The 23,467-nt window shown below is 61.2% G+C and overlaps 1 protein-coding gene across 2 annotated transcripts in view; it reads left to right on the top strand.

Annotated features, from left to right (window-relative positions):
• Positions 1 to 966: 966 nt before the first annotated feature.
• Positions 967 to 23,467, top strand: part of CD72 (CD72 molecule) — a 50,098-nt gene continuing 27,597 nt past the window's right edge. For both annotated transcript variants that reach the window (XM_074995905.1, XM_074995906.1), the window contains exons 1-4: positions 967 to 1,294; positions 1,395 to 1,493; positions 17,134 to 17,223; positions 18,081 to 18,416. In XM_074995905.1, the coding sequence (XP_074852006.1) occupies positions 1,210 to 1,294; positions 1,395 to 1,493; positions 17,134 to 17,223; positions 18,081 to 18,416 (610 nt within the window). In that variant the 5' untranslated portion in view covers positions 967 to 1,209. The remainder of the gene's footprint in view (positions 1,295 to 1,394; positions 1,494 to 17,133; positions 17,224 to 18,080; positions 18,417 to 23,467) is intronic.

Here is a 23,467-nt window from a genome sequence, read left to right as displayed (position 1 = left end):
TATGCAAAGTATTGCTTTAACAGCGTGTCTCTCGAAGCCCGTTCTCTCTTTTCGTGTTAATAAACCATTAGATATTTAGATCTGAAGGAGTTGGGCTTTTGTGTGGCCATTTGCGTAAAAGCCAAGCGTATATTGACCGGGGGCTGGGGCTGGACCTTTGAGGCCCAAAAGAATCTGTGTGGAGTTGTGAAACAGATTTAAAAGCCTCTCACCTGAGTATGGGGTTGCTGCTCTGGGCTGGGCTGGTGCAGCAGCTGGGCAGTCTATGGGTTTGTGTGTGCAGCTCTGGCTGGCCAGTGGGGCTGGCAGAGATGTGGTGGTGGTTGGCTGGATTTGCCTTAGTGAGGAGGAAATCCCAACTGGGGCTCTCAGGGGCCCAGATTTCAAGCAAAGATACTCTGGATTGATTTCTCCAGCTGTGCCTGGAAGCCCTGTCCTATCACACCAGGTGGTGCAGCTGTCGCTGTAGCTCAGAGCAGTGCCCTGGAGGGAATACACTGTCCTGGCTACAGCCCCTTGCAGTGGGATAACCACGTCAGCACAGTAATGTTGTCTGGGTGATGTCCCAGCATTCAGAACCAACAGAGCCAAGGCAGCAGAATGGTGAGCGTCAGCTCCGTCTCCAGCCTCAACCACAGACCAGACCAGAGGCTTCATGCCAGTGTCAGAGCGTAGCTGCCAGGCAGGGCCTGCACCTCTGTCCTTGTCTGGGCAGTGCCTTGCACATGGCCAGAGGTGGCAAATCCACACTGTGGCTCTCACCACCAGACACGCCGCTCCACCCTCTCCAGAGACACTGAGCCACAAAGGTCCCTCCCTGGTAACTCTTGTGGGGTCTGGACCAACTCCACCGTCGCTGTGCCAGGCTGGGCACCTCCCTGCAGGGCCTGATGGGAATAGCTCCTGGCCAGGGCCAAGGGGCTTTCCTGTAAGTTCCTGACATCCCGGGTGGGGGTTGACCTTGCTGCCGCTAAAACGGAAGTCAGCTGCTGGTAAAAGCACGTCAGTGCTTGGGCAGCCCGTCTGCTCCCAGACCTATGCAAACATCTGCTTCCTGTTACCGGCAAGATCACTTTCTTCTGCCGCAGAGTGAGTTAGCCAGCGCCGCCCGGGCACAGCCGGCCCCTCCACAGCCAGCGCCCCCCGGGCACACCTGCCACCACCCAGACACAGCCAGCGCCCCCCGGCGAGCACCCAGCCGGCTCCCAGATGGCCCACAATGTGACTTACGCTGACCTGAGGTTCGTGAAGGCCCCTGTGGGAAACAGCACATCCTCCAGGTCTCTGGAGGCAGGTAAGAGCTAATATGCGCCCCCGCCCCTCCTGGTGCACCCCCCACCTAAGCCAGGCCTTCAGACTAAGCAGTGCCCTCTCCTGTCTGCCCCTCCCTGCAGCGCCCGCAGCAGAGGAAGATGCAGAGCTCACCTACGAGAACATCCTGCTGGCCCAGACCTTGGAAGTGGAGGGGAGGCAGGGGGTGGAGCCAAGCAAAGGTGAGTGTGCGGCTGTCACCCCCTCCCCAGCCCTGGGGCAGCAAGCTGGGCGGGTACCCAGGGGCCTCCCGCTGCCCATCCCCTGCCTGGCTCACAGAGGGATGAGTGTGGCTTGAGAAGCTGGGCGCAGGCTAACAAAGGCAGACCCCAGCCATGGGCAGAGGATGGTAGCTGGGGCCAGAGCAGGGGCTGGCTACGGGAAGCCGTGGCTCAGGGGAGCCGGGGCACAGAGCAAGGACGGAACCTGAGCACCCAGGGCAATGCAGTGGCAAAGAGGCTAGCGCGACTCTGGGCCGAGTCCGAGGAGGTGGGGTAACCTCTCACGGCCTGGGAAAGACCGTCGGCGCCTCTGCACCCCTCTCTGGGACTGCTGGAGCAGGAGAGAGCCACCGCAGCGAGCGGAGAGCTGCAGCGCAGGCCAGCAGCAAGGGGAGTGCACCATCAGGCGGCAGCCGGCAAGGTGAGGTGCGGTGCTAACACTGGCCCGGCCAGAGAGCCTGGGAGCGGAAGGGCTGCTCCGGGGAGCAGGGCCTGGCAGGACAAGAGCCCAGGGCTGCAAGCGGGGGGCCAGTTTGAAACCACTCCAGGTTTAACACTGAGGGTCAGTCACACTGTGCACCGCTCGCCAAGGGCCGAGGGGTTGTCTGGCAAATGCACTAGTCAGAGCCCTCCTGGGCTCAGGGCACGGCACCTGGGTGAGCCCATGGCCACACTCCAATTTCCCAGAGGGAGCTCACCCTGGTGGCTGCGGCTGGAGGGGCGGTGCGGGACAAGGGGAGCCAGGCTGTGGGGCAGTTTGAGGGAACCCTCACCAAGGGACCCGAGGGTGTGGCTTGACCCCAGGCTGGGAGGCAGGCCGGGGTGATCTCCTGCATTCCTGGGCAGCAGAGCCCCCGCCTGACAGCCCAGGGGTGTGGAGCCCGGTTGCAGAGCCGAGCCGCTTCAGATCTTGGTTGGTGGAAGGACTTTAACTAGGACCCCGGGGCGACTTAGACAGAAGACTCTAGTTTTCTGGCAGATAATTTATCAATGAGCTGACAGGAGCCGCGTATCTAATTCCTGTGTAAAGGAGAGACAAATATCAGACGCACTCAGCTCTAATAATAACCTGTTCTGACATCATCATGCAAATCGCCGAGGGGACTCTTGGCAGGCTTAGCTTTCTAACGGCTCCTCTTACTCGGTTACGAACTCTGTGGGGGAGGGAGAGCCCCTGTCAGAACTCCTGGGTTCTCTCTCCGTAGTGTAATGAAATGTAAGAGCCCTGTGGTGGGTAAGACCCCCCTCAGGAACCCAACACTGTGGCATTTAATTTCAGAAAGGGGAACTACACACAGATGTAGGTTTGGAACAAATTGATAACTCAACATAACACGTCCCTGGGCCCAGGTGGCGGCCACCCAAGAGTTCTGAAAGAACTCAAACGTGAAATTGCACAACTGCTAAATGGTTTGTAATTTGCCCTTTAAATGAGCTTCTGTACCTCTTGCCTGGAAGCTAGTGTGACCAAGTCAGTCTTACTCCTAGGCTTCTGGCCTTTATTCAGTGCACTGGTCCCACTTAAGGGCCCAGTTGCCCACGCTGGGCTGAGGGAACCCGCCACCACCCACTTGTGCCAGGTTCTGGCCCAGGGACCGGGACCCCATGCGGCTGCTAGTGAGAAGGGCCGACTTCCCTAGCGCAGCAGCTCTTCTTCCTGGGCCACTTCCCCAAATGATTCCCCCCGGTACCTTCTCCAGGCTGCAGCAGTAAGTCCTCCCTCTTGATCTGCCGAAGCTCCTCACTCTCTCTCTGTGGTTTCTCCTCCTCTCCTCTGCTCCTCCCAAACCTGCTCTCACCCACTACTCTGGTCTCCTCACCCCTCACCTCTAACACTCTCTCCCTGCCCTTTCCCCTATGAAGGGCTTTTAAAGACCTCTTATTAGCCCAGGCGGGGAGTCAACTGGCCCCATTTAGCCTGGGCCATCTCCCGCCCAGCTGCCTGTGATTGGCCTGCTGGCACTCTACAGGCCCTTCCACTTGTTTGGGCTCCCTTTGAGAGGGCCCTGCCTCCTGGCACTGCCACAGCGGTGAATGTGACGCCAATATTTAAAAAGGGCTCTAGAGGTGATCCTGGCAATTACAGACCAGCAAGTCTAACATCAGTACCAGGCAAATTAGCTGAAACTATAGTAAAGAATAAAATTGTCAGACACACGGATGAACATAATTTGTTGGAGAAAAGTCAGCATGGTTTCTGTAAAGGGAAATCGTGCCTTGCTGAGCTGACAACGTGCTTTGAGGTGGTCAAAAAGTGTGCGGACCAGGGAGATCCAATGCACACAGTATACTTAGATTTCCAGGAAGCCTTTGATAAGGTTCCTTGCCAGAAGCTCTCAAGCAAAATAAGTTACCCTGGGGTAAGAGAGCAGGTCCTCTCGTGGAGTGAGAGCTGGTTAAAAGACAGGAAACAAAGGGTAGGAATAAATGGTGAGTTTTCAGAATGGGAAGAAGTAACTAATGGTGTCCCCCAACAGTCTGTACTGGGGCCAATCCTCTCCAGTCTGTTTATAACTGATCTGGAAAAAGGGGTGAACTGTGAGGTGGCAAAATTTGCTGATGACATTAAACTGCTCAAAATAGTTAAGACCAAAGCAGACGGAAGAGCTTCAAAAAGATCTCACAAAACTAAGTGAACGGGCAACAAAATGGCAAATGAATTTTAACATTGATAAATGTAAAGTAATGCACATTGGAAAAAATAACCCCAGCTGTACCTACGAAGTGATGGGGACTAATTTCACTATACCTGCTCGAGAGAGAGCTCGTGGAGTCACTGTGGACACTTCTCTGGAAATGTCCACTCAATGTGCTGCAGCAGTCAAAGGTCATTACAAAATTATTTCAAAATCCAGCAGTTCCTGTTTCCTCCTTCCTGCACAGGTGGGGACCAACAGGGGTGGGGCAATGACCGGAAAGGACACCTGGAGGGTTGGGGTTGATCCTGCTTGGGGTAGGGGGCTGGACTTGATGACCTCTTGAGGTCCCTTCTATGATTCTGTGAGTGGCATTGTGGGATAGTTTAAAGGCTAATAAAAGTGACCTATATAGCACTGCTGTCTCCACCTGTATAGTTCAGCTTTGCAAATTCAGCATCTCAAGTTACTGTGGGGAGAGTCAGCAGTACAAAAGTCAACACTGGAGCCCCTTAAATTCGACCTGTTGAGTGTTGGGGTGTAGACGTGTAGCTCATAACATCAAACTTCGACCCTTAAATTTGACAAACTGCTAGTGCAGACCAGGCCTCAGAGAGAAAATCTCATTGCTTCTGTATAAATCCATGGTACATTCACACCCTGAATACCACCTACAGCTGTGGTCGCCTCATCTCAAAAAAGATATATTGGCTTTGGAAAAAGTTCAGCAAAAGGCAACAAAAACAATGAGGGGTTTGGAACGGGGCCATATGAAGAGAGATTAAAAAGACCGGGACTTTCGCCTGAGAAAAGAGACTAAGGGGGATATGGCAGAGGCCCATAAAATCATGCCTGGGGTGGAAAAGTGAATAAGGAGAAGCTATTTACTTGTTCCCCCAGCATAAGAACCAGGGGACACCCAAGGAAACGAGTGGGCGGCAGGTTTAAAACCAGCAGGAGGCAGTTTTTCTCCGTGCGGCGCAGGGCCGGCCCGTGGCGCTCCCGGCCAGGGGAGGGTGTGAAAAGCAGCACTTTAACAGCGTTCGGAGAAGAGCTGGCTCAATTCATGGCGGTCAGGTCCATCGATGGCTACAGGCAGGGTGTGCAGGGATGGAGTCCCTGGCCTCTGCTTGCCAGGGGGTGGAAATGGGCGACTGATTCCCGGCTCAGTGCACTCCCTCTGGGGCCCCTGGTGCCGGCCTGTCGGCAGACTGGGCCCTGGGCTGGCTGGACCTGTGGTCTGGCCCAGTGGGGCCATTCTTATGTTCTCTCAGCTCCGGGAGGGCTGTGTGGGTCACAGCAGGGCAGCTACATGCCTGCTTTACGTAACAGCATCAGAATGGCCAGACTGGGTCAGGCCAGGCCCACCGATGGGGGAGGGGGATCTCAGGGGACAGGTGCCCCCACCCCGTGTTTCAAAGGCCCTGGAGCTCTGGCTGCCGCGGCTGCCGAAAAGAGCAATAGTGGCTGGAGCTCCAGGGCCCTTTTCAACGTGGCAGAGCGCTGAGCCACCACCCACGTGGGGCTCGGGGGGGGGGAGGGGAATGTAAGCCACGCCCCTTCTTCTCTCAGCCCCGCCCCTTCCAGGGCAAGGAGCTGGGCCCCTCCCACCTTGCCCCAGACCCATGGCGGCTGCTGGTGTCACTGGGTCAGACAAAGGTCCGTCCAGCCCAGCGTCCTCTCCTCTGACAGTGGCCAGTGCCAGGGCCCCAGAGGGAGTGAGACCACAGCAGGCAATCACTGAGTGACCCCTCCTGTTGCCCGGTCCCAGCTGCTGGCAGAGGGCGGTGAGGTGCACGCAGAACGTGGTGTTGGATCTGCCCTCTCTGGCTAGCAGCCACTGAGGGCCCTGTTCCCCAGGAACTTACCCAGTTCTGTTCTGAAGCCTCTGCCAGGCTTGGCCTGGACCACATCCCCTGGCAAAGAGTTCCAGGGGCTGACTGCGAAGAAATACTTTGTTTGTTTTAATCTCCTGCCTGGCAATTTCATTGCGGGACTCTTAGTTCTTCTGTTATTTGAAGGCGTAAATAACACTTCCTTGTTCAATGTTTCCACACCAGTCACGATTTTATCGACCTCTGTCATATCTCCCCGCAACTCAAACCCCTGCAACACATCATTAAAAACCTATGACCTATTCTGGATCAAGATGCTACACTCCAGAAGGCCCTAGGTGACAGGCCTGTTCTTTCCTATAGGCAATCTCCTAACCTAAGAAAGGTTCTCACCAGCAATCACAGGATACACCACAGTAATACTAATCCTGGAACCTTTCCTTGCAACAAACCCACTGCCAACTTTGTCCACGTATTTATTCTGGGGATACCATCACTCGACCTAAGTACGTTAGTTACAAGATCAGAGGCACATTCTCGTGCACTTCCAGCAACATTATATATGCCATTATGTGCCAACAATGCCTTGCCATTATGTACATTGACAGACCGGGCCAAACCTTCGCAGAAGAACAAATAGACACAGAGTAGACAACAAGAAACTCAGTACACAGAAGCCAGTCAGTGAACACTTCAGCGGTGTGTTCCATTCTGGTACAGACCTGAGAATTTGTGTCCTGGAGCAAAAAGAATTTAAAAACAGATTAGAGGGAGAAATTTGTGAGTTGGAATTCTTATTCAAATTCAACACATTAACTCATGGTATGAACAGAGACACCAACTATCTCACGCATTACAAGGACTGCCTCCCTTCCTTTGATACTCGTAAATAGCTCAGGCAGTACAATCAACATCCTCCCGCCAGTGTCAGTTTTTACTGCATTTTTTGTTTTTGGTTTTGGTTTTTGGTCCTCTGTACTTATAACTGTCAGTCCGTGCCGGAAACGAGATTGATGTGCCGAAGTGGGTCTGCCCACGAAAGCTCATCACCGAATGCATCATTTTGCTAGCCTTTCAAGCACTACATTTCCACTGTTTCTTATGGAATGTGGTCAGGGCCCCCAGTAATTTCTGCCCATCCCTGGACCTCTGTCTTTTGGGAGATGTGGGGACCACATCTGCGCGCAGTATTTGATGTGTGATGGGGAAATAGGGCAGTTGCCCTGAGCCTGGCATGTCAGAGGGGCCCTGGAGCCGCAGCTTCTGCCATGGCAGTGCCGGGCCCCTTTGAAATGCTGCCGAACGCTGTGCTGCTGCTCCATGCAAGGCTTAGAGGGAGCGTGGAGGGGTGAGGGGCCAGGGCTGGCTTACCTAAACCCTGCCCCTCCCACCTTGCCCCGGGCCGACAGCAGCTGTTGGTGCTGCTGTGGATGTACCATGTATTCACACAGGGGCAACTTCCTGTCTTATTCTTGAGCCCTTCCTAAGGAGTCCCCATACGCCGTGAAGTATCGGAGGGGTGGCCATGTTAGTCTGGATCTGTAACAGCAACGAAGGGTCCTGTGGCACCTTATAGACTAACAGAAAAGTTTTGAGCATGAGCTTTCGTGAGCACAGACTCACTTCATCAGACCTGTTAAGCTTCATAATCCCATAATCTTCATCAGAAGATTTCCATGACCAGCATCTGATGAAGTGAGTCTTTGCTCACGAAAGCTCATGCTCAAAACTTTTCTGTTAGTCTATAAGGTGCCACAGGACCCTTCGTTGCTGTTACATACGCTGTGAGTGGTTCTGGTTGCCTCCAGCCCTGGAGCAGCTCCCGTCAGACAACTTGCCACGGTGACTCCAAGAGCTCGTTACTGATGGGTTCACTGAGTCCAGATACCATCACTTTGTATATACGTTGCCACGTGCATTACTCTGCATTTATTAACATCGAGTTCCCTCTGCCCTTGTGTTGCCCGGTCACCCAGTTCTGTGCAATCCCTTTGTGACTCTGCAGTCAGCTTTGGACTGAACTAGCTGGAAAAATGTTGCATCAGCTGCGGATTTTTCCAGCTCACTGCTCACCCTTTTCTCCAGAATCTGGGGAGCTCTGGTCCCAGTGCAGACCCCTAGGGGACACCGCACGTTCCCTCTCTCATCTCACCAGTTAGTCCTGCCCTTTGTTTCCCATTTTTGTCTGGGTGCCTGACAATGGTCTGGGATCGCCTACCCAGTAACCCTGCCAGTTAACCAGCAGTCCTGTCTCTCTCCCTTGGTGGCCACTTGATAACGAGCAGGACGTCTTCATGTCACCCTCCTATTTGCGAGCCTGTTGGTGGCTGATCAGCCGAATTCTGGAGCCGCAGGTCTTATCACAGAAGGGGCAGGTGCTGGTAGCTGTTGGAGGGGCACAGGGCAGCTTTTGAGGCTCATTTCTTCTTCTTCACCCCTCCTTGTCTGCGCTGCGACGGGACCTCTCAAATTGCGCCCCCCCCCCACTCACGGATTAGTGCTCTCCACTGGGGACGGTCTTGGGCAAGGCTTTCCCAAGCGTCGACACCAATGCCGCACTTCTCCATGTGTGCCTTCAACGTGTCCTTATATCGCCTCCCCTGGCCCCCAGCGCTCCTCTGTCCTTCCTCCAACTCGGTAAATAGAATCTGTTTTGGGAGGCGCCTATCAGACATCTGAACCACATGACCAGTCAATGAAGCTGTTGATGAATGATAATGGCTTCAGTGCTGGTCATGTCTGAGTCTTCCAGGATGCTAGTGTTCATGCGCCTGTCCTCCCAAGAGATATTAAGGATTCTCCTGAAGTCACATTGATGATATTGTTCAAGTGCCTTCAAATGACGCTTGCAGATTGTCCAGGTTTCACCTGCATACAGTAGCATTGGAACAATCACACCATGGAATTCAAGGAGCTTTGTCTTGGGACAGATGCCCCAGTTCTGGAAGACCCTTTGTCTCAGGCGGGGAAAGCAGAGCTTGCACACTTCAGACGATGCTGGATTTCTGCATCACTGCCATCTTTAGCAGAAAGATGACTTCCAAGGTATGGGAAGTGCTCCACATTTTCCAGCAGTTCTCCATTGACTTCAATAGAAGGTGCATTAGATTGTCCCGTCAGTGAAGGTTGCTGGAGCACGTTGGTCTTTTTGATATTTAGTGTGAGGCCAAGGTTTTTGTATGCTTCAGCGAAGGCACTTGAGATGGGCTGAAGGGCTGTGGGAGAAAGAGCAGCAACACCATTGCCATCCATGTCCTGGAGCTCCATGATCGAGGTTGTGGAGGTTTGGCTTTTAGCTTTCAGTCTCCTGAGGTTGGAAAGCTTCACATTCATTCCATAGACAATCTTCACCCCATCTGGACGCTTGCCAGCAATGAGGAGAAGGGTCATGGGAAGAAGAGGCAGAGCAGTGATGGGGCAATGACGCAGCCTTGCTTGACTTCCATTTTGACCTCAAAGGGGTCCCTTTGGGATCCGTTGTTGCTCAGCACTGAGGCAGTCGTGGTGTCATGAAGCAGCCTTAAAATGCTAATGAGTATTTTTGGGCAGGCGATCTTTGAGAGGATGGTCCACAGGGCGCTACGACTGGCTGAGTCAAACGCTTTGGTCAGGTCGATGAAACTCACATATAAGATGTGGCTGTGTTCACAACATTTTTCTTGCAGTTGCCGGGCAGTGAAGATCATGTCTGCTGTTTCTTGGAATGGTCAGAAGCCAAACCAGCTTCACTGTCTTTCAAGAGTTGGGCACCATCCTTTGATCTCAGGGATTGTTCCAGGGCTTCTCAGTCCATAAACAGCTTTGGTAGCATTGAAGAAACATTTTGTATCATTGATGTCTGCGAGATGCTGGAGTTCTTGCACCTTCTCAGTTCACCACTGGTTTTTTGGAGTCCTGTAGCACCTTAGGCTAACAAAGTTCGTAACAAACGAGCCGCCGTTCACTCTCAGGACAAGCCTTTTGTTATTTTTGTGGCCCTGCCTCTGTTCATGAGCAAACCCCCAGCCCCAAAGGCTGGGCTCCACCTGGCTCACACTGCAGCCGGGTCCACCCTGTGCAGTTCAGAGGGCAGGTGTGGAAGTGGAAGGGTGGCCATGGCAGGGCGAGAGCTCCCCCAACACCGTGTCTCACTCATCTCCGCCAGGGGAGTAGCTAAAGGCATCGGGAGCTCTGGCGCCCGGGTCTCCTGGGCGCTTTCTGGCGCTGTAACTTTCTGCAGTTCTGTGTGTGTGTGTGTGTGTGTGCGCACGCGCAGGCGTGTGTGTGTGTGTGTTCACACCCCTGAGCCACAGACATACAGTGTTGAAATGCCCCTCAGATTGTGCTGCAGTTCAGAGCTCTGGCCGGGGGTAGGGTGAGTGGACCCCAGGAAAAAATTGGGACAACTCCAGAGTGTCTCCCCAGCTCCTGTCAAAGGTGCCCTGGAGCCCCGTGGAGATGCTGTAATCGGTGCCTGGCTGGAGCTCCCTCCCCTAACACCCGGAGGGGCTGCGCCCTGCTGCTTCCTCGGCTCTGAATCCAGTGTAGCCAGCCAGCAGCAGGGGGGGACAGGCACCGGGCGCTGAGTGGGGCAGTGAGGTGGGGTGAGGGAGGAGGTGCAGCAACCCTGGGTGGGTGTCCCTGGTGCTGGGTGGCGCTGGGCGCTGAGTGGGGCAGTGAGGTGGGGTGAGGGAGGAGGTGCCGCACCCTGGGTGGGTGTCCCTGGCGCTGGGTGGCGCTGGGCGCTGAGTGGGGCAGTGAGGTGGGGTGAGGGAGGAGGTGCCGCACCCTGGGTGGGTGTCCCTGGCGCTGGGTGGCGCTGGGCGCTGAGTGGGGCAGTGAGGTGGGGTGCGGGAGGAGGTGCCGCACCCTGGGTGGGTGTCCCTGGCGCTGGGCGCTGAGTGGGGCAGTGAGGTGGGGTGCGGGAGGAGGTGCCGCACCCTGGGTGGGTGTCCCTGGTGCTGGGCGCTGAGTGGGGCAGTGAGGTGGGGTGAAGGAGGAGGTGCCACACCCTGGGTGGGTGTCCCTGGTGCTGGGCACTGAGTGAGGCAGTGAGGTGGGGTGAGGGAGGAGGTGCCGCACCCTGGGTGGGTGTCCCTGGTGCTGGGCGCTGAGTGGGGCAGTGAGGTGGGGTGCGGGAGGAGGTGCCGCACCCTGGGTGGGTGTCCCTGGCGCTGGGTGGCGCTGGGCGCTGAGTGGGGCAGTGAGGTGGGGTGCGGGAGGAGGTGCCGCACCCTGGGTGGGTGTCCCTGGTGCTGGGCGCTGAGTGGGGCAGTGAGGTGCGGTGAGGGAGGAGGTGCCACACCCTGGGTGGGTGTCCCTGGTGCTGGGCGCTGAGTGGGGCAGTGAGGTGGGGTGCGGGAGGAGGTGCAGCACCCTGGGTGGGTGTCCCTGGTGCTGGGCGCTGAGTGGGGAAGTGAGGTGGGGTGAGGGAGGAGGTGCCGCACCCTGGGTGGGTGTCCCTGGTGCTGGGTGGCGCTGGGCGCTGAGTGGGGCAGTGAGGTGGGGTGCGGGAGGAGGTGCCGCACCCTGGGTGGGTGTCCCTGGTGCTGGGCGCTGAGTGGGGCAGTGAGGTGGGGTGCGGGAGGAGGTGCCGCACCCTGGGTGGGTGTCCCTGGTGCTGGGCGCTGAGTGGGGCAGTGAGGTGGGGTGCGGGAGGAGGTGCCGCACCCTGGGTGGGTGTCCCTGGCGCTGGGTGGCGCTGGGCGCTGAGTGGGGCAGTGTGGTGGGGTGCGGGAGGAGGTGCCGCACCCTGGGTGGGTGTCCCTGGCGCTGGGTGGCGCTGGGCGCTGAGTGGGGCAGTGAGGTGGGGTGAGGGAGGAGGTGCAGCACCCTGGGTGGGTGTCCCTGGTGCTGGGCGCTGAGTGGGGCAGTGAGGTGGGGTGCGGGAGGAGGTGCAGCACCCTGGGTGGGTGTCCCTGGCGCTGGGTGGCGCTGGGCGCTGAGTGGGGCAGTGAGGTGGGGTGCGGGAGGAGGTGCCGCACCCTGGGTGGGTGTCCCTGGCGCTGGGTGGCGCTGGGCGCTGAGTGGGGCAGTGAGGTGGGGTGCGGGAGGAGGTGCCGCACCCTGGGTGGGTGTCCCTGGCGCTGGGCGCTGAGTGGGGCAGTGAGGCGGGGTGAGGGAGGAGGTGCCGCACCCTGGGTGGGTGTCCCTGGCGCTGGGTGGCGCTGGGCGCTGAGTGGGGCAGTGAGGTGGGGTGCGGGAGGAGGTGCCGCACCCTGGGTGGGTGTCCCTGGCGCTGGGCGCTGAGTGGGGCAGTGAGGTGGGGTGAGGGAGGAGGTGCCGCACCCTGGGTGGGTGTCCCTGGTGCTGGGCGCTGAGTGGGGCAGTGAGGCGGGGTGAGGGAGGAGGTGCCGCACCCTGGGTGGGTGTCCCTGGCGCTGGGTGGCGCTGGGCGCTGAGTGGGGCAGTGAGGTGGGGTGAAGGAGGAGGTGCCACACCCTGGGTGGGTGTCCCTGGCGCTGGGTGGCGCTGGGCGCTGAGTGGGGCAGTGAGGTGGGGTGCGGGAGGAGGTGCCGCACCCTGGGTGGGTGTCCCTGGCGCTGGGCGCTGAGTGGGGCAGTGAGGCGGGGTGAGGGAGGAGGTGCCGCACCCTGGGTGGGTGTCCCTGGCGCTGGGTGGCGCTGGGCGCTGAGTGGGGCAGTGAGGCGGGGTGCGGGAGGAGGTGCCGCACCCTGGGTGGGTGTCCCTGGTGCTGGGCGCTGAGTGGGGCAGTGAGGTGGGGTGCGGGAGGAGGTGCCGCACCCTGGGTGGGTGTCCCTGGCGCTGGGCGCTGAGTGGGGCAGTGAGGTGGGGTGCGGGAGGAGGTGCCGCACCCTGGGTGGGTGTCCCTGGCGCTGGGCGCTGAGTGGGGCAGTGAGGTGGGGTGAGGGAGGAGGTGCCGCACCCTGGGTGGGTGTCCCTGGCGCTGGGCGCTGAGTGGGGCAGTGAGGCGGGGTGCGGGAGGAGGTGCAGCACCCTGGGTGGGTGTCCCTGGCGCTGGGTGGCGCTGGGCGCTGAGTGGGGCAGTGAGGTGGGGTGCGGGAGGAGGTGCAGCACCCTGGGTGGGTGTCCCTGGCGCTGGGTGGCGCTGGGCGCTGAGTGGGGCAGTGAGGCGGGGTGCGGGAGGAGGTGCAGCACCCTGGGTGGGTGTCCCTGGTGCTGGGTGGCGCTGGGCGCTGAGTGGGGCAGTGAGGTGGGGTGCGGGAGGAGGTGCAGCACCCTGGGTGGGTGTCCCTGGTGCTGGGCGCTGAGTGGGGCAGTGAGGTGGGGTGCGGGAGGAGGTGCCGCACCCTGGGTGGGTGTCCCTGGCGCTGGGCGCTGAGTGGGGCAGTGAGGCGGGGTGAGGGAGGAGGTGCTGCACCCTGGGTGGGTGTCCCTGGCGCTGGGCGCTGAGTGGGGCAGTGAGGTGGGGTGAGGGAGGAGGTGCCGCACCCTGGGTGGGTGTCCCTGGCGCTGGGTGGCGCTGGGCGCTGAGTGGGGCAGTGAGGTGCGGTGCGGGAGGAGGTGCCGCACCCTGGGTGGGTGTCCCTGGCGCTGGGCGCTGAGTGGGGCAGTGAGGTGGGGTGAGGGAGGAGGTGCCGCACCCTGGGTGGGTGTCCCTGGTGCTGGGCGCTGAGTGGGGCAGTGAGGTGGGGTGCGGGAGGAGGTGCCGCACCCTGGGTGGGTGTCCCTGGCGCTGGGCGCTGAGTGGGGCAGTGAGGCGGGGTGCGGGAGGAGGTGCAGCACCCTGGGTGGGTGTCCCTGGTGCTGGGCGCTGAGTGGGGCAGTGAGGTGGGGTGCGGGAGGAGGTGCCGCACCCTGGGTGGGTGTCCCTGGCGCTGGGTGGCGCTGGGCGCTGAGTGGGGCAGTGAGGTGGGGTGCGGGAGGAGGTGCCGCACCCTGGGTGGGTGTCCCTGGCGCTGGGTGGCGCTGGGCGCTGAGTGGGGCAGTGAGGTGGGGTGCGGGAGGAGGTGCCGCACCCTGGGTGGGTGTCCCTGGTGCTGGGCGCTGAGTGGGGCAGTGAGGTGGGGTGCGGGAGGAGGTGCCGCACCCTGGGTGGGTGTCCCTGGCGCTGGGCGCTGAGTGGGGCAGTGAGGCGGGGTGAGGGAGGAGGTGCCGCACCCTGGGTGGGTGTCCCTGGCGCTGGGTGGCGCTGGGCGCTGAGTGGGGCAGTGAGGTGCGGTGAGGGAGGAGGTGCCGCACCCTGGGTGGGTGTCCCTGGTGCTGGGCACTGAGTGAGGCAGTGAGGTGGGGTGAGGGAGGAGGTGCCGCACCCTGGGTGGGTGTCCCTGGCGCTGGGTGGCGCTGGGCGCTGAGTGGGGCAGTGAGGTGGGGTGCGGGAGGAGGTGCCGCACCCTGGGTGGGTGTCCCTGGTGCTGGGCGCTGAGTGGGGCAGTGAGGTGGGGTGAGGGAGGAGGTGCCACACCCTGGGTGGGTGTCCCTGGCGCTGGGTGGCGCTGGGCGCTGAGTGGGGCAGTGAGGTGCGGTGAGGGAGGAGGTGCCGCACCCTGGGTGGGTGTCCCTGGTGCTGGGCGCTGAGTGGGGCAGTGAGGTGGGGTGCGGGAGGAGGTGCCGCACCCTGGGTGGGTGTCCCTGGTGCTGGGCGCTGAGTGGGGCAGTGAGGTGGGGTGCGGGAGGAGGTGCCGCACCCTGGGTGGGTGTCCCTGGCGCTGGGTGGCGCTGGGCGCTGAGTGGGGCAGTGTGGTGGGGTGCGGGAGGAGGTGCCGCACCCTGGGTGGGTGTCCCTGGCGCTGGGCGCTGAGTGGGACAGTGAGGCGGGGTGAGGGAGGAGGTGCCGCACCCTGGGTGGGTGTCCCTGGCGCTGGGTGGCGCTGGGCGCTGAGTGGGGCAGTGAGGTGGGGTGAGGGAGGAGGTGCCGCACCCTGGGTGGGTGTCCCTGGCGCTGGGCGCTGAGTGGGGCAGTGAGGTGGGGTGAGGGAGGAGGTGCCGCACCCTGGGTGGGTGTCCCTGGTGCTGGGCGCTGAGTGGGGCAGTGAGGTGGGGTGCGGGAGGAGGTGCCGCACCCTGGGTGGGTGTCCCTGGCGCTGGGCGCTGAGTGGGGCAGTGAGGCGGGGTGAGGGAGGAGGTGCCGCACCCTGGGTGGGTGTCCCTGGCGCTGGGCGCTGAGTGGGGCAGTGAGGTGGGGTGCGGGAGGAGGTGCCGCACCCTGGGTGGGTGTCCCTGGCGCTGGGCGCTGAGTGGGGCAGTGAGGCGGGGTGCGGGAGGAGGTGCCGCACCCTGGGTGGGTGTCCCTGGCGCTGGGCGCTGAGTGGGGCAGTGAGGCGGGGTGAGGGAGGAGGTGCCGCACCCTGGGTGGGTGTCCCTGGCGCTGGGCGCTGAGTGGGGCAGTGAGGCGGGGTGAGGGAGGAGGTGCCGCACCCTGGGTGGGTGTCCCTGGCGCTGGGTGGCGCTGGGCGCTGAGTGGGGCAGTGAGGTGCGGTGAGGGAGGAGGTGCCGCACCCTGGGTGGGTGTCCCTGGTGCTGGGCACTGAGTGAGGCAGTGAGGTGGGGTGAGGGAGGAGGTGCCGCACCCTGGGTGGGTGTCCCTGGCGCTGGGTGGCGCTGGGCGCTGAGTGGGGCAGTGAGGTGGGGTGCGGGAGGAGGTGCCGCACCCTGGGTGGGTGTCCCTGGTGCTGGGCGCTGAGTGGGGCAGTGAGGTGGGGTGAGGGAGGAGGTGCCACACCCTGGGTGGGTGTCCCTGGCGCTGGGTGGCGCTGGGCGCTGAGTGGGGCAGTGAGGTGCGGTGAGGGAGGAGGTGCCGCACCCTGGGTGGGTGTCCCTGGTGCTGGGCGCTGAGTGGGGCAGTGAGGTGGGGTGCGGGAGGAGGTGCCGCACCCTGGGTGGGTGTCCCTGGTGCTGGGCGCTGAGTGGGGCAGTGAGGTGGGGTGCGGGAGGAGGTGCCGCACCCTGGGTGGGTGTCCCTGGCGCTGGGTGGCGCTGGGCGCTGAGTGGGGCAGTGTGGTGGGGTGCGGGAGGAGGTGCCGCACCCTGGGTGGGTGTCCCTGGCGCTGGGCGCTGAGTGGGACAGTGAGGCGGGGTGAGGGAGGAGGTGCCGCACCCTGGGTGGGTGTCCCTGGCGCTGGGTGGCGCTGGGCGCTGAGTGGGGCAGTGAGGTGGGGTGAGGGAGGAGGTGCCGCACCCTGGGTGGGTGTCCCTGGCGCTGGGCGCTGAGTGGGGCAGTGAGGTGGGGTGAGGGAGGAGGTGCCGCACCCTGGGTGGGTGTCCCTGGTGCTGGGCGCTGAGTGGGGCAGTGAGGTGGGGTGCGGGAGGAGGTGCCGCACCCTGGGTGGGTGTCCCTGGCGCTGGGCGCTGAGTGGGGCAGTGAGGCGGGGTGAGGGAGGAGGTGCCGCACCCTGGGTGGGTGTCCCTGGCGCTGGGCGCTGAGTGGGGCAGTGAGGTGGGGTGCGGGAGGAGGTGCCGCACCCTGGGTGGGTGTCCCTGGCGCTGGGCGCTGAGTGGGGCAGTGAGGTGGGGTGAGGGAGGAGGTGCCGCACCCTGGGTGGGTGTCCCTGGCGCTGGGCGCTGAGTGGGGCAGTGAGGTGCGGTGAGGGAGGAGGTGCCGCACCCTGGGTGGGTGTCCCTGGCGCTGGGCGCTGAGTGGGGCAGTGAGGTGGGGTGAGGGAGGAGGTGCCGCACCCTGGGTGGGTGTCCCTGGCGCTGGGCGCTGAGTGGGGCAGTGAGGTGGGGTGCGGGAGGAGGTGCCGCACCCTGGGTGGGTGTCCCTGGCGCTGGGCGCTGAGTGGGGCAGTGAGGCGGGGTGCGGGAGGAGGTGCCGCACCCTGGGTGGGTGTCCCTGGCGCTGGGCGCTGAGTGGGGCAGTGAGGTGCGGTGAGGGAGGAGGTGCCGCACCCTGGGTGGGTGTCCCTGGCGCTGGGCGCTGAGTGGGGCAGTGAGGCGGGGTGAGGGAGGAGGTGCTGCACCCTGGGGCAGAGCCTGGAGGTGTGCCCCACCGCACACACAGGCAGGGATCTGGTGCCCTCCTCTCCAGGCTGACAGCCACACACTGTGGGGGAACAGGAGCCCAGCAGCCTAAGCACAGGTCACGTCTCTGCAGCTCTCCCCAGGCTCCCACTGCCCCGGGGGGGCCGAGACCCGTTTGCTGGCTGCCTGGGGGGAGCTGGTCTGAGGGGTGGGTGTCCGGTGCCCAGGGCCCCCCCACACCCCAGGAATGCAGCTGGTTCTCTCTTGCAGAGCCCTGGTGGAGCGTGTGGTACCTGCCCCTCAGCCTGCTGGGCGCCTGCCTCGTTCTTCTGGCCTCCACCGTTGGCCTCGGGGTTCGCTGTAAGTAGGGCACCCATGGGGGGCAGGCAAGGGCGAAACGCCCAGCCGGGGGAGAGGGAGGGAGCTGCAAGAGTCCCACAGGGGAACAATGGGGCACAGGGGGTCTGGGCAGTAATGGGGAGGGGCAGGTCCGGCTGACACGGGTGTGTGTGTGTGAACCTAAGCAAAGGAGGTCAGAAAACCGCCCCAGCACCAACATGGGTCCCACTCTCCTGGGGCAGTCAGGGGCCCTGTTGCCAGGGGGATGGGGCAGGCGGGGGGCTTGTCACAAGGGAGGCTGGGGGAGCCCGGTCACGGAGGCCTTCTCTGGGGGGTGGGCTCATGGGGGGAGGGCTGGGGCCCTGTCACTAGGCCTCTAACGGCCGCCTGCCCGGCACACGCCTGTGGCCCGTGGCTGGAGCACACCAGGTGGGGCTGGCACTACGTCAGGCTTTCCCAGCTCTGCTTGGCAACAGGCTGTGCGGGTCCCCGGGCAGTGCCAGGGAAGGCCGTGGGGCTGGCGTTGGCTGGCCTGGCCTGGCCTGGGGGCCTGCAGGGGGCTCTGCTTGGCCTCTCGCTGGCTGGCACCCAGCACCCCATCGCTGCGGGGTCGGCGCGTGCTCGCCAGCTGTGCACCTGCTTGGCTTGCAGCTGTTTGAACAGTCTCTGCCCAGTGCTCCTGAGTCTCCGTCACTGCTGCTGGAGGTGCTGGCATGACGGGCTGTTCGCTCCATGGTTGGGAGGGGCCTGCTCCCCAGGGGGACCAGCCCAGCCCAGCCCAGCCCAGCCCAGCCCAGCCGCCCCCAGCCCTGCATCGGCTCGGGCCAGTATGCACGTCCCTGCATCAGGCCAAGGCTCCCGCTGTCTGTCCCCTGCAGACTGGCAGGTCTCCCAGCACCTCCAGCAAGTGACCCGTGCGCATGAGGCAGAGAGCATCCGCTTCTCCCAGCAAGTCAGCGCCACGGGGGCAAGCCTGGCACAGACGACCAGGGACCTGGAGCAGGCCAGGCGGGACCTGGAGCAGGCCCGGGAGCAGCTGGAGCAGACGGGTCAGGAGAGGAACAGCACCCAGGAGCAGCTGCGACAGCTGGAGGCCGAGTTCACAAGAACGGAAGAGACGCGGCAGAAGGTGGAGGAGGAGAATGGAGAAATTAAGGAGAAGCTTCGCCAAGCGGAGAGCGCACTGTCCAGCATCCGCACCTGCGACGTCTCAGGTACGGCCTTCCTGGGGCGCGGGTCCCTGGGGCGCCCCACCCCCGGCCAGGACAGCCGAGCCCACGGGGGAGCACCCAGTGCCAGGCCATGCTGCAGGAGCCATCCTGTTCGGGAGGGGCAGCTCTCCCTCCGGCAGCCCTGGCCAAGGCCCGCACGGGGCAGGGGCGTGCATGGGGGGTGGGGCTCTCCTGGCCAGGTTCCGACCCACTGCCCTAAACCCCAGCTCTTTCACCTGTTGAACACCCTGCTTCACACCCCAGAGGTGGCTGCATTTCAGGGGTGCATGAAGCAATGCCTGGGCATAGCTGGTGCAAAGGTTTGTCTGTAGAACTAAGCAAGGGCCTTGGAGGAGAGGCGCTGGCTCGGTACAGACTATGGACATCCTGAGACAGGAGCCAATGACTAACACCCAACTAACTGGGCTGGGCGGCTTCTCTCCTGCTGAGTGCCGCTTCCACACGCCTGCACTCCCTGCCCCTCCGCCCGTCTGCTGGTGCGTCTCAGAGCTCAACCGGAGGCGAGGCCGCTCTGCAGTGTGTGCGCAGAGCTGGGTGAGGCCCACAAACCGCCCCCGGGTCCAGCACACCTGGGGGCTCTCTGCGGCAGCCCACACTCAGGAGAGGTTGAGTCACTCTCAGTGCTTTGACCATCCCAGGCAGATAAACTGTCCTGGGCCTTAATATCTAGGTCCGGTTCCTGTGGGTGGGCACTGCCCCCTGCCAGTCCGGCCCTGGGCTGCCAGGCAGGCGAGGGAGCCAACACTCCAGCCAGGCTCTGGTGCGGTGGAAACACCCAGCGCCCTGCAGCCTCACCAAGAGGAAAATCCCAGCCCCAAGGACAACACAGCGTAGCAGAGAGCCTGGGGCCCCAGCCGGGCAGAGCCGGGCACTGGGGCTGGGGCAGCTGTCTCAGAACGAGGGGAGGAGCCTCAGCCCTGCACACCGCTGCACAGCCTGCACCCTCGTCCTGCCCGAGATGTAACAGCAGTGCCCACGTCCGCTCGATGTCTGCACCCCTGGGGGTGGGGGATAGAGGAAGACCAGGGAGATGGGGCTCCTTTACCCCCCAGCGAAGTGCTTCCCTCTGAGCCCTGCGGGAGCCCTGCGCGGCTGACAGGCACAGTACTGCAGAGCTCACACCTGCAGGTGGGCGAATGGGGCCTGCAGGAGGCGCGGACAGGTTGGGGCCTCTCCCGAACCCCAGGAATGGTTACACCTGTGTCTGCGCTCTGCATTCGGTTACACCTGTGTCTGTGCTCTGCATTCGAATACACCTGTGTCTGCGCTCTGCATTCGGCTGTGTCTGAGCTCTGCATTCGGCTGTGTCTGTGCTCTGCATTCGGTTACACCTGTGTCTGAGCTCTGCATTCGGCTGTGTCTGCGCTCTGCATTAGGCTGTGTCTGCGCTCTGCATTCAGTTACACCTGTGTCTGCGCTCTGCATTCGGTTGTGTCTGCGCTCTGCATTCGGTTACACCTGTGTCTGAGCTCTGCATTCGGTTGTGTCTGCGCTCTGCATTCGGTTACACCTGTGTCTGCGCTCTGCATTCGGCTGTGTCTGCGCTCTGCATTCGGTTACACCTGTGTCTGCGCTCTGCATTCGGCTGTGTCTGCGCTCTGCATTCGGTTACACCTGTGTCTGAGCTCTGCATTCGGTAACACCTGTGTCTGCGCTCTGCATTCGGCTGTGTCTGCGCTCTGCATTCAGTTACACCTGTGTCTGCGCTCTGCATTCGGCTGTGTCTGCGCTCTGCATTCGGTTGTGTCTGAGCTCTGCATTCAGCTGTGTCTGCGCTCTGCATTCGGCTGTGTCTGCGCTCTGCATTCGGTTACACCTGTGTCTGCGCTCTGCATTCGGCTGTGTCTGCGCTCTGCATTCGGCTGTGTCTGAGCTCTGCATTCGGTTACACCTGTGTCTGCGCTCTGCATTCGGCTGTGTCTGCGCTCTGCATTCGGTTACACCTGTGTCTGCGCTCTGCATTCGGCTGTGTCTGCGCTCTGCATTCGGCTGTGTCTGAGCTCTGCATTCGGTTACACCTGTGTCTGCGCTCTGCATTCGGTTACACCTGTGTCTGCGCTCTGCATTCGGCTGTGTCTGCGCTCTGCATTCGGTTACACCTGTGTCTGCGCTCTGCATTCGGTTGTGTCTGCGCTCTGCATTCGGTTACACCTGTGTCTGCGCTCTGCATTCGGCTGTGTCTGAGCTCTGCATTCGGTTGTGTCTGAGCTCTGCATTCGGTTACACCTGTGTCTGCGCTCTGCATTCGGCTGTGTCTGAGCTCTGCATTCGGTTACACCTGTGTCTGCGCTCTGCATTCGGCTGTGTCTGCGCTCTGCATTTGGTTACACCTGTGTCTGAGCTCTGCATTCGGTTACACCTGTGTCTGCGCTCTGCATTCGGCTGTGTCTGAGCTCTGCATTCGGTTACACCTGTGTCTGAGCTCTGCATTCGGTTACACCTGTGTCTGCGCTCTGCATTCGGCTGTGTCTGCGCTCTGCATTCGGCTGTGTCTGAGCTCTGCATTCGGATACACCTGTGTCTGCGCTCTGCATTCGGCTGTGTCTGCGCTCTGCATTCGGCTGTGTCTGAGCTCTGCATTCGGTTACACCTGTGTCTGCGCTCTGCATTCGGCTGTGTCTGCGCTCTGCATTCGGTTACACCTGTGTCTGCGCTCTGCATTCGGCTGTGTCTGAGATCTGCATTCGGTTACACCTGTGTCTGCGCTCTGCATTCGGTTGTGTCTGCGCTCTGCATTCGGTTACACCTGTGTCTGCGCTCTGCATTCGGCTGTGTCTGAGCTCTGCATTCGGTTGTGTCTGAGCTCTGCATTCGGTTACACCTGTGTCTGCGCTCTGCATTCGGCTGTGTCTGCGCTCTGCATTCGGTTACACCTGTGTCTGAGCTCTGCATTCGGTTGTGTCTGAGCTCTGCATTCGGCTGTGTCTGCGCTCTGCATTCGGTTACACCTGTGTCTGCGCTCTGCATTCGGCTGTGTCTGCGCTCTGCATTCGGTTGTGTCTGAGCTCTGCATTCGGTTACACCTGTGTCTGCGCTCTGCATTCGGCTGTGTCTGCGCTCTGCATTCGGTTACACCTGTGTCTGCGCTCTGCATTCGGCTGTGTCTGCGCTCTGCATTCGGTTACACCTGTGTCTGCGCTCTGAATTCGGCTGTGTCTGCGCTCTGCATTCGGCTGTGTCTGAGCTCTGCATTCGGTTACACCTGTGTCTGCGCTCTGCATTCGGTTGTGTCTGCGCTCTGCATTCGGCTGTGTCTGCGCTCTGCATTCGGTTACACCTGTGTCTGCGCTCTGCATTCGGCTGTGTCTGCGCTCTGCATTCGGCTGTGTCTGAGCTCTGCATTCGGTTACACCTGTGTCTGCGCTCTGCATTCGGCTGTGTCTGCGCTCTGCATTCGGCTGTGTCTGCGCTTTGCATTCGGCTGTGTCTGCGCTCTGCATTCGGCTGTGTCTGCGCTCTGCATTCGGTTACACCTGTGTCTGCGCTCTGCATTCGGCTGTGTCTGCACTCTGCATTCGGTTACACCTGTGTCTGCGCTCTGCGTTCGGCTGTGTCTGCGCTCTGCATTCGGCTGTGTCTGCGCTCTGCGTTCGGCTGTGTCTGCGCTCTGCATTCGGTTGTGTCTGCACTCTGCATTCGGCTGTGTGTGCGCTCTGCATTCGGTTGTGTCTGCGCTCTGCATTCGGCTGTCTCTGCGCTGTGCATTCGGTTGTGTCTGCGCTCTGCATTCGGTTACACCTGTGTCTGAGCTCTGCATTCGGCTGTGTCTGCGCTCTGCATTCGGTTACACCTGTGTCTGCGCTCTGCATTCGACTGTGTCTGCGCTCTGCATTCGGTTACACCTGTGTCTGCGCTCTGCATTCGGCTGTGTCTGCGCTCTGCATTCGATTACACCTGTGTCTGCGCTCTGCATTCGGCTGTGTCTGAGCTCTGCATTCGGCTGTGTCTGCGCTCTGCATTCGGTTACACCTGTGTCTGCGCTCTGCATTCGGCTGTGTCTGCGCTCTGCATTCGGTTGTGTCTGCGCTCTGCATTCGGTTACACCTGTGTCTGCGCTCTGCATTCAGTTACACCTGTGTCTGCGCTCTGCATTCGGCTGTGTCTGCGCTCTGCATTCGGTTACACCTGTGTCTGTGCTCTGCATTCAGTTACACCTGTGTCTTCGCTCTGCATTCAGTTACACCTGTGTCTGAGCTCTGCATTCGGCTGTGTCTGAGCTCTGCATTCGGCTGTGTCTGCGCTCTGCATTCGGCTGTGTCCGCGCTCTGCATTCGGTTACACCTGTGTCTGTGCTCTGCATTCGGTTACACCTGTGTCTGCGCTCTGCATTCGGCTGTGTCTGCGCTCTGCATTCGGTTACACCTGTGTCTGCGCTCTGCATTCGGCTGTGTCTGCGCTCTGCATTCGGCTGTGTCTGTGCTCTGCGTTCGGTTACACCTGTGTCTGAGCTCTGCATTCGGTTTCACCTGTGTCTGCGCTCTGCATTCGGCTGTGTCTGCGCTCTGCATTCGGCTGTGTCTGAGCTCTGCATTCGGTTACACCTGTGTCTGCGCTCTGCATTCGGTTACACCTGTGTCTGCGCTCTGCATTCGGCTGTGTCTGCGCTCTGCATTCGGTTACACCTGTGTCTGCGCTCTGCATTCGGTTGTGTCTGCGCTCTGCATTCGGTTACACCTGTGTCTGCGCTCTGCATTCGGCTGTGTCTGAGCTCTGCATTCGGCTGTGTCTGCGCTCTGCATTCGGCTGTGTCTGAGCTCTGCATTCGGTTACACCTGTGTCTGCGCTCTGCATTCGGTTGTGTCTGCGCTCTGCATTCGGCTGTGTCTGCGCTCTGCATTCGGTTACACCTGTGTCTGCGCTCTGCATTCGGCTGTGTCTGCGCTCTGCATTCAGCTGTGTCTGAGCTCTGCATTCGGTTACACCTGTGTCTGCGCTCTGCATTCGGCTGTGTCTGCGCTCTGCATTCGGCTGTGTCTGCGCTCTGCATTCGGCTGTGTCTGCGCTTTGCATTCGGCTGTGTCTGCGCTCTGCAT

The sequence above is a fragment of the Carettochelys insculpta genome, chromosome 5 (genome assembly GCF_033958435.1).
Source record: "Carettochelys insculpta isolate YL-2023 chromosome 5, ASM3395843v1, whole genome shotgun sequence".
In the NCBI taxonomy this organism is placed as follows: domain Eukaryota; kingdom Metazoa; phylum Chordata; order Testudines; family Carettochelyidae; genus Carettochelys; species Carettochelys insculpta.
This window is presented reverse-complemented; position numbering and strand designations above follow the sequence as displayed.